This window comes from Sciurus carolinensis, chromosome 2 (genome assembly GCF_902686445.1).
Source record: "Sciurus carolinensis chromosome 2, mSciCar1.2, whole genome shotgun sequence".
Lineage (NCBI taxonomy): Eukaryota > Metazoa > Chordata > Mammalia > Rodentia > Sciuridae > Sciurus > Sciurus carolinensis.
Genome location: NC_062214.1, coordinates 133,616,835 through 133,631,353, shown reverse-complemented (window position 1 = coordinate 133,631,353; position 14,519 = coordinate 133,616,835). Strand labels below are relative to the sequence as shown.

The 14,519-nt window shown below is 35.3% G+C and overlaps 1 protein-coding gene across 2 annotated transcripts in view; it reads right to left on the bottom strand.

Annotated features, from left to right (window-relative positions):
• Positions 1 to 14,519, bottom strand: part of Nubpl (NUBP iron-sulfur cluster assembly factor, mitochondrial) — a 202,779-nt gene that overhangs the window by 37,078 nt on the left and 151,182 nt on the right. For both annotated transcript variants that reach the window (XM_047539925.1, XM_047539926.1), the window contains one exon: positions 10,579 to 10,672. In XM_047539925.1, coding sequence (XP_047395881.1) covers positions 10,579 to 10,672 — 94 coding nt within the window. The remainder of the gene's footprint in view (positions 1 to 10,578; positions 10,673 to 14,519) is intronic.

Below are 14,519 nucleotides of genomic sequence, written 5' to 3'. Positions count from 1 at the left end.
TTTCCCAAGATCTCTACTATTAGCCTTCAAGAAACCAAATGGTCACTGAGATGGATACAGAGTTTGTAGAAAAAGTGCAGTATGATTTTTCATTAAGTGAAAATAACAAAGGCCTGGTTATGATTGGCAGAGACTATGAATTTCTTAAATTTTGTGGTTTCCTCTACATTTGAATTTGTTCTTTTGCAGTGTTAAGATGTGGTTTCTTTTAGACAATAACCCCCAAATAATTAACATGAACACATAACAGCTTAGCCAACACCTTTTAACTAAATACACAGTGTTAGGACATTTCAGAACCCCAAACCATTAAATTGGTACCAAGTTGCAAGGTTTATCATAGTTAATGAAAACAGAGAAAGGATGAACAATAACTGATTATACCAAATGGAGGTCAAATGACACTAAAAGTACTGTGCGAAGGGATATTCTGAAGAAATTAGAATAGAGAAAATCTGTGGGTGAAACACATTTTTATCAAGCATATGGTAGGTAATATAGGCATGCCAAACTTAAAACAAAACAAAAACCTGTGCAACAGTAAGCTACAAATTCATCTTGCAATCAGCATTTTCATTTCTGTAAAACTTCATCTTTCACATTAAATATCAGTAATTTGAATTTTATTGATTTTATCAGTTTTTTTGTATTTGCTTTTTTATTTGTTTAGTGTTTTTAATTATATAAGAGCTATAAACTTAAGGAATTTGTGTTTATGTCTATTTAAGTAGCTCATTTTATAATAAAAATGAATCAATATAGGATATGGGGAGGAAATTACTTTTCCTTTAGGAGGATTTATAGCCATTACTCAAATTTGAGATATGCCAGCTTTTGAATTCTAGCTCTGACCCTATCTAGCTATTTGACTAATCTTGTACAAATAACTCAGAATCACTGTGGTATCAGTTTTCTTTGCTGTAAAATATGTACTAGTCTCCAAGGTCTCATTTATCTCTGATTATATAATACAGCATTCCCACTTAACTATAAACATTTCCTAAACCACCCCTGTTCAACCTGACTGCCTTAATAATCTCATTAGGTCAGTGTGAAATGCCTCTCAATCTCAGAGTCATTGCCTGCATACACAGGGAGCCTCCTGAGCTCTTCCTTCTAAATCTTCTTCTTAATTATTTACTAGTATAGAGGGGGTCTCTACTGCATTATTTCTAAAAAGTACTCTTAGCTTTCATATGACATAAGCATGTTACTGCTTTAAACATTCTTATCTACTGTTTGCACTGTCATTATAAAATACAGCTTTATGATTGTTATGGTTTGGATGTGATTTGCCTCCCAGGGGGGTTCATTTGATAGAGGTTTGGTCCTCAGTGTGGTGACTCTGAGGGGACAGAACCTTTAAGAGGTAGGTCCAGAACCTTTAAGAGATGCAGCCTAGTGAGAAGTAATCAGGGTATCGCTGGGGATGCTGTCCTTAGAAGAGATTAAGGTAATTTTCCTAGGACCCCAGTTAGTTCTTGCAAAAGTGAGTTGTTATAAAGGAGAGAGCCTGACCCTTGAATTTCTCAGACTTTCTGTCTCATCATATGATTCCTCCTCCCACAAGCCATGATGCCATCTACCATGATGTGATATAGCCAAGGGGACCCTTACCAGAGACCAAATGGATGGGGCTACCTGATTTTGGGCTTTTAGCCTCTAATACTATGAGCTAAATAAACCTATTTTCTTCACAAAATACCTATCCTTACGTATTTTGTTATAGCAACGGAAAACATGTTAACACAATGGGCAGTTATGCTTATTTTCATCTTTTTACCAAATGATGCAATACCTTGCACAAAACAGACACTTAACAAAAGATCAGTGACTTAAAGACTTCCCTTTATTTTCAGACTCATCCATCTCAGATTACTGCAGCATGAATTCTTAGTAACTACTTAAACCAAGAGTCAAGAGTTATGAATTCTGGTTTTATTGACTGCATTATGTACTATACAACCTTGAAAAATTCACTACATCTCAATACATCTCAATTAATTCCTCTATAAAATTAACTTATTTCCATTGGTTCTATTTAAAGTGTTATTCCAAAAAAAGAATATGGAAGTGTTATATACATGTTCACTGACATTACTTTTGATAGCTATAAGATCCTAGAGAGAGGGATTAAAGCTTTCTCTGTAACCCAAACAAAATTACAAATAAGCATTCATTCTAGCTGAGATTCTTCGCAGTCTAAATTGCACATAAATTAATAACTTTTTGAAAGGACAACCAGCATGTCCCATTTAACACTCACAAAACATGTGAACATTTCATTGGAACTACCAACCACATTAATAGGAACTAACGACTAAGTCTTTAATAACAATATAATCAGCCTTTGACATACTGTCCTGATCCAACATAAATCACTACCTCTTTATGTTGTACTACAGTGTAGTACATCATGTAAATAACCGTTTCAAAGCCCAACAATGACATTCAGAATTCATGAGAAGGAAATAAAACAAACAACAAACAAAACCTCCAATAAAACTAAATTTAATCCTTAATCAATTTATACATCTTAACTCCAAATTTTTAACTTTAAAGGAACTATGCCAATTTTTTCTTGTGAGTATCTTTCAGCTTAAAAGATCATTTCCAGAACCCATTATTACATTTTATCTTTATGGTTCTTGGCTTTTCTACCTATTAAATTTTAATTTTGTTCAAGGCTCATGAAATGGGAACCAATATGAACAAGTCTAGTACTTTCTTCCTTTATAACATCACTAATGATGTCACTTCAGTTTCATGATGTTAGATAACTTGTGCTCCCTCTACTGACCATAAGGAAATGTCAGCAGAAGCAAAAAGAATACTCACTTTGCAATAAATGTGATTATTTGGGAGATTGATTGCCCATCTCAAGAATCCCATCGAGAATTCTCTATCCATTTTCTAGGGTAAATGTCTAAGTCCAAGCATATAATATTGTTTAAATATATTTCCCAACTTGTAATCTGCATTTTATCAGCTGGCAGATTCTGAAAAATGCTGTCTTGGTAGATTCTGAAAAATATGTGAACATTTTACAAAAAAATTTAGAGTACTCTCATAATTGTTAATTCTCTTGACTATTAAGAGGAAAATCCACAACTGCATACCTGGATTTGGGTCAGAGTACAGAACAGTTAAACATTTAAAACTAATTATTCCAGATGTTAGGCTGATCATAATTACGGCAGTGTTGGAACTACTCAAGTATGCACTCTAGTCTTCAGGGCATAGATAGTATCTAATTCCTATGCCTGATTGAGAACTTCAGTGTTAGAACCTCATAAACATGTACAAAACCTGCTTAGAATTATACCTGGAGGACTAATTCTATATCTCACAACTACTGAGCCCATCAATGCAAAATCAACTAAGACTAAAAAAAAAAAAAATTAACTGCTATTCTTAATGCTCACAGTGCTTTTAATATTTAGTGCTACTGATTTTCTTTGATTTATTTAGAGATATACTTGCAGCAAAAGACAATAATCAGAGGCTAGGGATGTAGCTCAGTGGTAGAGTGCATGCTTAGCATGTGTGAGGTCTTGGGTTCAATTCCCAGCAGCATGAAAAAGGAGGAGGAAAAAAAAAAAAAAAAGAAAAGAATCATTCAACTTCTGCTAGATTAACACAAATAATACCAAATAGCTTATGATTTTTTTAAATTAACCGTAATGTAGAGGTTTTGGCAGTTTTAAGCTCTCCTCATTCCCCTTGAAGTTTCTGAATTATAAACATTATTTGCAATAAGATCCAGGAAGTCCACTAATAATAGTATCAGCCTATGTAATACATGATTTAAAAGTAAATTTACCTCAAATGTATTCACAGACTACACTTCAACAGGAATAATTCTTAGAAGAATCACTGTTGGGGATTCCATGCTACCTTCCAACAGAGTTAAAAACTGACTACAGTCACAAAGGGGATATGTTTTATTAATTTAGGCTCACAAGTTCAAGGCCAGTCTCAGCAACTTATTGAGGTCCTAAACAACTTAGCAAGATCCTATCTCAAAATTAAAAAAAAAAAAGGACTGGGGATGTGGCTCAGCAGTAAGTGCCCTTGGTTAAATCCTCAGTATCTGGGGAAAAAATTCAATCATTATTTTGCTCACCTCAGAAATAAGTTATATTGAACAAATATACATTAATTAATTACTAATTGCTGCCAAAAAATATTTATTAAACACAGTAATTAGTAAAAACCACAGTATTTGAGAGTTACCGACAAATTTGAACATGTTGTGCTTTGGAACTTTAAGTAAGAATTCAAGTTCATCAGAGGAATCTGGATACATATCTACTGTTAAGAGATAAAGACTGGTTCTTCAATATAATAGATTCAACAAGTAATGGGCTTCCAGTCACTTCACCTTAATGATACCACGAAGAATTAACCAGGCTACCCAGGCTGAAATCAATTAGGAAACACTGGGGCCAAATGAGGCTTTCACAGATTTTCAGGAATATAGAAACAGATAGCTTTCTCTATGTCTCTCTCTCCCTCTCATTCTCATCCCCCTTCCCTCTTCTGATGCCTCCAATAAAGTTAAGATAAAATCCTGGCTTCTTTCTAGTCTTGTATCCATCCTTATGCCGATCAGCAAACACCTTGGGGAACCTACTTGTACACATATGTCTCTACAACTCAGAAAGATCTTTTGTTCTTCTGAACACCTGTTCATGTTGAACTCTAAGATATGCTATTCTGAATTTTGAATTCTGTTAGAAGCACATGTAGTTCAGCCTGCCTGTGACTGCAGTAAGTCACTACTAAAGGATGCTTGTTTAATAATGGAACACGTTCCTTCTGAGACAGAGTCTAGCCAAATTGCCCAGGCTGGCTTCGAACTTGTATCCTCCTGCAACAGCCTTCCTGTAGCTGGGATTATAGGCATGCACCACCATGCCTTGTTCAACACTTTTTGTAACCATTTTTTGTTGTATCCTTATGTGTGGATATAAGAAGCTCCAGAGAGAATTTCTACTTTGTTTACACTAACTTTATTTACCCAGGAACATTTCAGAAAAGAGAGGAGTAGAGGCTGAGACTTTATATGGGAAGGTCTTAGTCCATATCCAAATACTGTTGTACTTAAGATGTGAAGAACATTCTTCAAGTTACGCTTCAGATCCTGATCAAATTTCTAACATCAATGTCCAAGTGCAAAACCTTTTTAGATCATGGGACTTTACCTTATCCAATATTGGATGAATTTAAAAGTAGTTTTTAAAATGAACCCAATGACACATTGGCCATTATACTACTCACTGAACTTTAAAAAATTTAAGGAATTTTAGCTGTCTAGCTTGTCAAGAAGGAAATGCTCAGAAATTCGGCAAAACAGAATGATCTCAGATGCTATTTAAACCCAGGCTAGAGGATCACCTGTTAGGAATTCAAGGAATTCAAACAGATGCTTGGCTTAGACAAGGGATTCTCAAAGCTGAATATAGGGATCAAGAGGAAATGCTTAAAAAGTCTGGGCCTTTTAATGTCATAGTTCAGAAGTTATTAATTCTCATGCTACTTCTTTGAACTGATTATTGATATACTGTAATTTCTACCTGTTAAGTATGTTCAGCCAAGTACAAGAGCCCTAAAGAGTTTCTTTTTAACTATGGTTGACAGTAACTGTAGTTGACTAACTGTTGTTTATTAGTCAATTATGTTATATTTAATTTTATAAATTTTATTCCAATTCTAACAAAGACAAACTTCAGAATGAAATACCAGGAATGACCTAAAAGATAAAATTGTGCAATACAATTGCTAGTCTTCAATGGTTAATTATAATTTGTGTAACAACAAAGCAAATTTATTTTGGAAAAATTTTTATAATTTGATAAATAAAACAATAACTGTGTCTACATCATGTAGTTCTTGCCAAGTATCCATTAATTATAATTGCATCCAACATTTGCACAGAAAGACAGTGTACCTGAAAGAAGTCCAAAATTGTCTCCTTTAATGTTTCAATCAGGAAACTAAAAACACAAATGAAGATTTAATATCCCCAAATACTAGGAAAAGCTATGACTTAATTCTTCTATTTTTAAGATGCAAGCATGTTTCCAGTTTTATGGTCTGAGTTGTTATAAATTGTAAAATTATAAGGAAAATATAACACAAAAATTCAAAGTAGGCAAATGTTTTTGTTCCTTTTTGCTTTGAAAGAGTAAATTACAAAAAAGGAACTATTTCAAGCAGAGGCCTTCTGCCATTCACTTATTTAACACATCACCAATAAGTTTCTGATCCCTCAATCCCTCATGAGGGTAGGTTTTCACATCACAAAAACCACTGTCTAAATTTGCAGAGTGTCATCATAGAATAGACACTTGATTAAGCCAGGTAAACTACTGATGGAGAAGAAAATACCAGGTTGAACGTGTGGGGTTTTTTCTCAAGAATTTTTGATGAGTAAAAGGAGTTCAATCACTGTGGCAACAGGCCCAACACCTTTCACAAGCCATAACTTTAGCAATGATTGAAATATTCAAGAGGCTTAATTTAAAATTCCTGGGGATTTTAGAATATCAGCCATGGCCCCCTTCTCCCTCCAGGGAGAGGTCTGTATTATTACTTTTAAATAAAACCTGCTTAGTATGCTTGCCTTGGCGTGCTCAAACTTCAACATTAGAGGGAGCAGAACTCATCACCGATAAATAGCGGTATCAGATTTGGAGGTCCCACCGAGATTTATGCCGAGAAGCACCCACCCCCAGATGACTTTACAACCTGCTCTTCCCCAACCAGACTTCTACCTTGGACCCCTCGATTGACCCAATTTTCAAAAGGGAACTCCAAACTGCTTGCCCCTCACTTGCTCCCTTCCAGCTTCGAAGCAGCCAGAATGGTTGGTGCCCCCTTTTCCTTACAGCAGTAAGGAGTTCCTAAAACAAAAGGGGGGAATGAAGCCAGAATTAAGGACAGGCAGTTAGTGTAGAAATAGGGGATCGGGTCAAATCGAGGAAATGAAGCCATGAAAGTCACCTGCCTCTGGAAGTTGGAGACTACTCCTGGAAGAATGGAATGTCAAGGATCTCGAGAGATCATTGATTACCAAATTTACCTGCCTTTATCAAGGACTGCAAGCATGCAGCTGCTAATTAATGCCCCTTGGGCCCTTGCCTGGCTGAATCACCTTGGCCCTCCCTCTGCCCATTGCTTCTCACTTTATGCAAAACTGGGCCTAGTCACTGTAGGCAGGAAGGAGAGATAAGGGGGGAGAGAACTGGAGAACAAAAGAGACTTTAACCTATAAAAGATGTAGGGTGCACTCACTTCTTGGGATTTTAGAACATCAGCCATGGCCCCCTTCTCCCTCCTGGGAGAAGTATGTATTATTACTTTTAAATAAAACCTCCTTAGTATGCTTAAAATAAAATAAAATATAATAAATTCCTATGCCATCTCATTTAAAAGAACAAGTAGAAAAAGGGCCTCTGGCTTTCCTTCTATCTAGAGGGCCCAGACAGGAAAGGTCTGAGGGAAGAAAGGACATCACCTCATTATCATAATATAACACCAGATGTTAGGGCAGCTTTTCTGGAGCCCATAAATATTCAGCATATTAATTAGTTGAATACTCTGGAATACACAGCAGCTTTTTCCTCTCCAGGAGGTAAGAAATCAAAATAGAACCCACAGTGTGGACTATTAGGACAGTAGGACTGCCTGGCTGTTTTCTATATCACTTTTGCCATTCCCTGGAAGAAAAAGAGAGAACAAAGCAGGGACCATGATGGCTCCACTATAAGCTTGCTCAGTCTCTGTCCCTTCTATTATAAGAAAAATTTCCAAAAGTTTCATTTCTGTATCAATCTTTACTTATAAAATGAAGAATATTTTACCCTAATTCTATCCTATCAGAATAAACTCTGATCTCTTACTTCTCACTCCACAAAATATATTTGCATCACTACTCATCTACAATGTAAATACCCTGTTTATACGTCTAATTTTATCATATGATAATATGTATTATTGTGTAGTACTGTCTCTATTAGTTTGCACACTTTTAGAGGGCAGAAATACTGTTCCCTTGCTTTGTATTTCATCTATCTCAGGTCGCTGACTTATAGTGAAATGATGACCATGAAGATGAGAAGCTAAGTTAATTCTTCTACTGGATGAACTCCTTCTTCTTACAAGCCCTGCTTCAAGGCTCTGCCCAGATCCATTTTTCCACTCCTCTGTGTCCTGACCAGTGCCCTGGTAGCTGATCTCTGTGGACTGTATCACCTGAGTTTCCTTGTTCTCTGGCTTCAAATGGGGATCTGCCACCCGGAGGAACCAGTAGAAGGAAGAGACTATGGGAGGGAATAAAGGGTGAAATATTATTACATACCTCGCATGCTACTCCCTCCAATCTTGCTGTAGTTCTAAGAGTGACCACAGCTTCCACCAGGCAGTCCTTTTCCCTGGGTTCTAAGAAATCTCCAGCCTCTACTAACACAGTTCACTCCTTTGCCTCTTCAGGTGGTGGGGCAGTAACAAGTTCCTTCTGTCCTAGTCCCTGGGTACTTCAGCATCTCTTGATGGTTCCCTTAATGCTGTCCTAATATTGCCCTCTGCAACTATCCCCTTCATTAAGTGAATTCTTTTTTCCTGCTAGGATCTTGACTAATACGTACTTTAATATAAGTAAATTGCTAAAACTCCAATCCTTGGAAAAATAATCTTTACTTAATTCCAAGAGTTAAAATCAAACTAAGACAGTCTTCAGATAGTAACTCAGAAGATTTCAGTTGAATAAAGAAAGAAAAATATTTTAGGTAATATCTATTAGAAGTTGAATACTAGAACAGTTCACATATTTCTAAAACATTCAAGGAAATTATAATACTTTTTGAAGAAATATTAATCTTCTTATTATGGAAAAGCAATTGAGTGATCAATGAGTCCTAAGAGTATATCAGCATGCCTTGAAGACACAGACCCATAGAAGTCAGTCTTGGAATCTATCCAATTCAGAATAGGCAACAACTAATAAACAAGCTGAAGAAACAAGCAAAAAAAGCTAGTAAACTGTATCACTAACCAAGAAAGAAGAAGAAGAAAGTAAGAAAAATAATAAAGCCTGTGCTAAAAACTGCCTTCTCCTCTTGGCAAGTTCAATAAGAGAAGAGCAAATCTAAAGACTATAATTGGTTATTTCTCATCCTTTATCCTAATTCCTTTCCCTCCAGCAATTACTGCAACCACTGGGTATCATTCTGATCTATACTTGTAATATGTAACAATTCAATAGTCTATGTAAACTCAAACTTAAATCATTAGCCACTAATACTGCTGTCAACACATTTACCTCTATTGTTGCTATACAATACTTTTCACACAAATAAGAATTATTATTTTTCTTCAGAATTTCTTCTTATAATGAGCCTGTCATCCAACCCATGGAACAAAATGGAACACATATAAAGAGCTGCTAATTAGCATTTAGAAAGAGGATCTTTTTGCTTATACAGGTCTGCCTGTATGAATTTTCTAAAAGAATGTCTTTTTCCAAATATAAAACAATTCCATTCTCATCAGGGCTTGGAGAAATGCAATGACACCAAGACTCCTTCTAACTGATGCCATTTCACTACCCCTTCCTGAAAAGTTCTTTTAAAGTGTTCAAGTAGTTTCTAAAAAAAACACACACTTAGATAGAGCTTTTGCACCATACAGTGATTGCAAAAAATATGAATTATTTTCACATCAGTTTACTTCCATCTCGTACTTAATGGTCTGCCTCACCAAAGAAAACGCGTCAAATTCCATTAAGGTTACCAATGTGTTAAAACATTTAAAATATCCATATTAATGAGGTCATACTGATTTTCCAAATAAAATGTGTATCTTGTCAAAAACTTAGATAACATGGCTTTAATAATTAAATGTCAATGAAATGACTTGGAGAACCAGTAAATAACTGATTGGCAAAGACATTTTTACTGTCTTTCCAGAAGTTCATTTATATATGCAACTATAACTCTGTGAAATTTGGGGAAATCTTTAGAAATAGGTTCAATATGAAGGGTTACTACTAATATTTAAATTCTATATAATAAAAAATCTATAATAGGTAAGTATTATGTATTTGATAAGCTCCTAAGTTTATTGCTCTCTTGACTTTAACATTAAATAAGTAGCAGAATATAAAATTCTCTTATAATTGTATTTACAAAAAAGACAAATTTCATAATATTTACTCTTGTTTGGTACTTGTTTGATATTTACCAAGTGCCTGCCAAGTACCCGAGTGCTGTCAGTGCTGGACTGCACTCAGCCAGTCAAGTTTATATTTTTTATACCTAAATATACTTAAGTGCCTGCTTTTCTGGAACATAGAATTATATTACCACCTTTCAAAGTGTCTTTATGTTTTTGTAAATATACTCATTCTGATAATCTGAAAAACTCAATTTATGCTTCTGATCTCTAGTAGAAACTTTATAAGTTCTTTTTTAAGACATAAAAATGTTTGCCTGTCACAGTTTGTTTTTCTCTATGGCAACATCAACACATCAAAGGAAGCACAAATTACTTTAAACTTTTAAGATATAGATTTACCTGAAATGGGAATATTCTGTGAAACAGATAACTGCACATCTCCTGTCCCCGGTGGCATATCAACAACTAAATAATCCAGTTGACCCCAATCTACCTAGAAATAAAAATGACACAAATAACATCATTGTATAGCCATTCCAGTGGAAACAGTGAGTGTAAACAAAATGAATGTGCTAATAAGAAATCTAAAATAAAAGTTGTCAACTGAGTCCTCACTAGATGTCAGGCACCAAGGGTTAAGGACGCACAGATGAATACATGACAGTCACTGCCTCTGGTAGATCTTTGAATGATTAAGCTTAAATTTCCAGACACTAATGGCAACCCCAGTTCACGATGGTCTCCTAATCAGGACAAATCATTCATTTTCGCTGGGTATAATCCAATATTTTCTCTAAAAGGTCTTAGTTTTTGCCCTTAGGATTTTGTTGCTGTTGTTTGCTGGTACAGCACTTCCTATGCAAACATACATTTTCTAAATTTATTATTTTTCCTTCATAAAAATAAGACGTACTAAATAATGAAGACCAAAATTTAATAAGAAGAAAAAAATTAAATATAACTACCATCCCAATACTATTTACATTGATTATTTTTTTTTTTTTCTTTTTTTTTTTTTGTGGTGCTGGGGATCGAACCCAGGGCTTTGTGCTTGTAAGGCAAGCACTCTACCAACTGAGCTATCTCCCCAGCCCTACATTGATTATTTTTTTCCAGGCATTTTTAAAAAAGAAATTCAGCACTTATACAAGTCTATAATGCTCGGTCTCAATCTAGTTAGTTCTCAAGGGTATCTTGTGCTCTTTTCTCTTCAGATAGTTCTTCCCTCTTGAGTTTTTAATCTCTTGAAAGGTCCTAGGATCCTCTCAGTTGCCTCAAGTAGAAACTTGGAATCACACTCAAGGTTTCCCTTTCCTTCTTTACCCCAGTCAGTTACCCTGTCTCCTAAAATCTCTCAAATGTAACCTCATTTCTCTTTCTCCACTGCCAAGGAACCAAGGGAGGTCACCACCACCTATTACTATTAAAGCTTCCCAGACATTCTCTCTGCTCCAGTCTTGCCCTTCCAGTCTGTCCCTAGCAACAGAGTAAAACAGACCACATAAAAATGCTAGTCTAGTTGTGCTTTTTCGCTTAAAACTCTTTTCCAGCTGTCACGATAAAGTCTGAGTTTAAGCTCCAAAATACTCTGTCTTATCTTCTTGAGTAATTCCTCCTCATTCTTCAGATCCTAGTTTAAAATTCACTTCCTCAGGGAAATTGCCCTCGACTCCCACTAGATTAGACACAATATTCCTACCATGTACTTCACCTAGTCACTCATTTATTTGCCCAGAAAATGTTTAAGCACCTTCTACATATTAAGCATTGAGTATTCATAATTAAATGGTATCACGGTACCTGTTTTCAGAACTTGAAAGATTAAGAGAGTTGGATATAAAGCAGATAATCATCCAAATAAACATATAAATGTCAGTTTCATAAAAACAAGAAGTGCTGTAAAAACAGTAAAATGTGCTTAACTGAGAACTTGAGAGATTGATAAGGCTGGAGAGCAGAGAATGATAAGGGTGTCATTCTACTGTTGTTTCATATCTTCCTATAAAACTAAACTGAGTTAGAACACCTCAGAAAGGAATGGACACACAGGAGATGCTAACTAAGTTTTCCCCCAAGGGAATGAACGAATAAACGAACATACACAAAGGTTTGAATTTTTTTTAACCTAAGTAGTAACTATGTATGTAATTTCATATTCTGTTTTGTAAGACTTAATGTGTAATATGCCTTTTCCACATTAATCATTTTTTGATAAAAAGCTTGGATGAGATTAGATCAACAGATTTGTTCATATATTAATATACCTATTTAACATATATTTATTGAGAATCCATTAGGTGCCAGGCATTATTCCAGGTGATGGAGATAGAGCAAGGAACAAAACAAAGTTCTAGTTACCAAGGTACAGACATTTTATTAAGGGAGATATGAAGAAAGACAGACAAATCAGAGCGATATGTGTTACGAAGAAAACTATAAGCATCCCTCACTATAGAGTTATCTGGCTCCTGTTTTGGATATCCAGATCAAAAAAGAAGTGTTTTAGTAAGTTCTTCAATTCTTGAAATTCGGATAGAAAGTGATAATAGTTCAGATAGGAAAGGATTTACCAAAGAATTTCCTTGAATCTCTTTGGTCCCCAAGGTCAGATGATGAAGAAAACGTGTACAGTAGGAAGAAAGGACAGAATGGTGGAGGGTGCTACCATAGACAGGGTGACCAGAGCCACAAATGAAGTGATAAAGCAACTGAGACAGACAGATAAAGAAAAGCATTCTAGTCAGAAGCCCCAGCAAGTAAGAGTCCCAAGGTGGGGACAGGCACAAACAAGGAATAGCAAGAAAACCAGGTCAGCCTTTTTAAAACAGCACCTCCATTACCACTGATCTCTCTCCTTCCCTGACATTGCTTTTCTTCAAATTTTTACCAGTATCTGACACTACATATTGATTTGTCTTTTAGTAATCCTATGCTATTTCACAAATGTATGTACTTGATACTGATAAAATGATATAAGAGAATGATGAAATGATAAGCAATATATCAATATCTATCTATCTATCTATCTATCTAGATAGATAGATATAGATATATATATTCAATATAGGGTTCTTTGGTTTGAAAAATGATCAGCCCAAAGTTACCTATAACCACCATCTATGAAACTATCTCTAAAAAAAGATACAGGATGCACTGGGAGTTAAGCCCTGGGTTGGATCCCCAGTACTGGGGGAAAAAAAAAGACTAGAAAACACTTCTCATTTTATATTCTCGCAAGCACTGGCAGATTAACAAGTTTGTTTAAGAGAATACCAGATGACTGGTGCCAACTATTTAACATTGTTTTTTCCTGGCATTTAACCATCTATATCATGTTACCTGGTTTCAGACAACTAAGGTTCTAAGTAACTAAAAATACTTCATTGTTAAGGTAATTCATTTCAAATTACTCTTAAAATGAATTTTAACTATTTTAGAAAAGAACCTACACCAACACCTTCATCACACAGTGGGCTTTCCATAAAGGCTTGCTGATTGAAATTGAACTTGGGACTTAACTGAAGTCAGTATGTGAGTTTCAGTTTTATGGCATTCACTAATACAATACTGAAATATACTGACTGCCAAAAAGTTCCACTGTTCTTGTAAAAGAGCCACCAAAACCATTGATTTTAGAATGATTTGGGGCTTCTCTAGATTCTCCTTAAGAGTTTGTTTACTTTTAGAAATTACATTTTACTAAGTGTAAAGAAATAATCAGGATCTCACTTATTAATAAAACCCAGTGGTATATCCATATTTTGTGTGGTTTGAAGCATGTACAATTTGAATAGTTCTCTCCTAGAATAAAAACACAAAATTATGAAAAATGCAAAATTAGATACAGAAGTCAATATAGATGCTCCTTGATCAGGTTCCAACTCCATCAAAAATTGAAAATATCATCAGTGAAAAATGCATTTCATACCTAACTTGCCAACCACAATAGCTTAGCAACATAGTACATTCTGGGGTAGTGGTTGTCTTCATGATGCATGGCTAACTGGGAGCAGGGGCTTGCTGTGGTTGCCCAACATCACAAGAAACCATACACAGCAAGTCAGGGAAAAGATGAAATTCCAAAATTCAGTAGTTTCTACTGAATGTAGACTGCTTTCCCATCACTGTTAAGTGAAACTACCTAAGTCTTTTAAGTAGGGACCACCTGTTATTTATTTACAAAGTAAAAAAAAAAAGTCACCATACAGTGCCAGAACTTTAGAGATTCAAGTCCTCTAAGATTTCCTGAATAACAGAATTGCTTCCTAACTGCAACCTGGCTTCCTCTCTCCACATAGAACATTACACAACTCCCAAGATCTCACAGGATCTCATGTGAA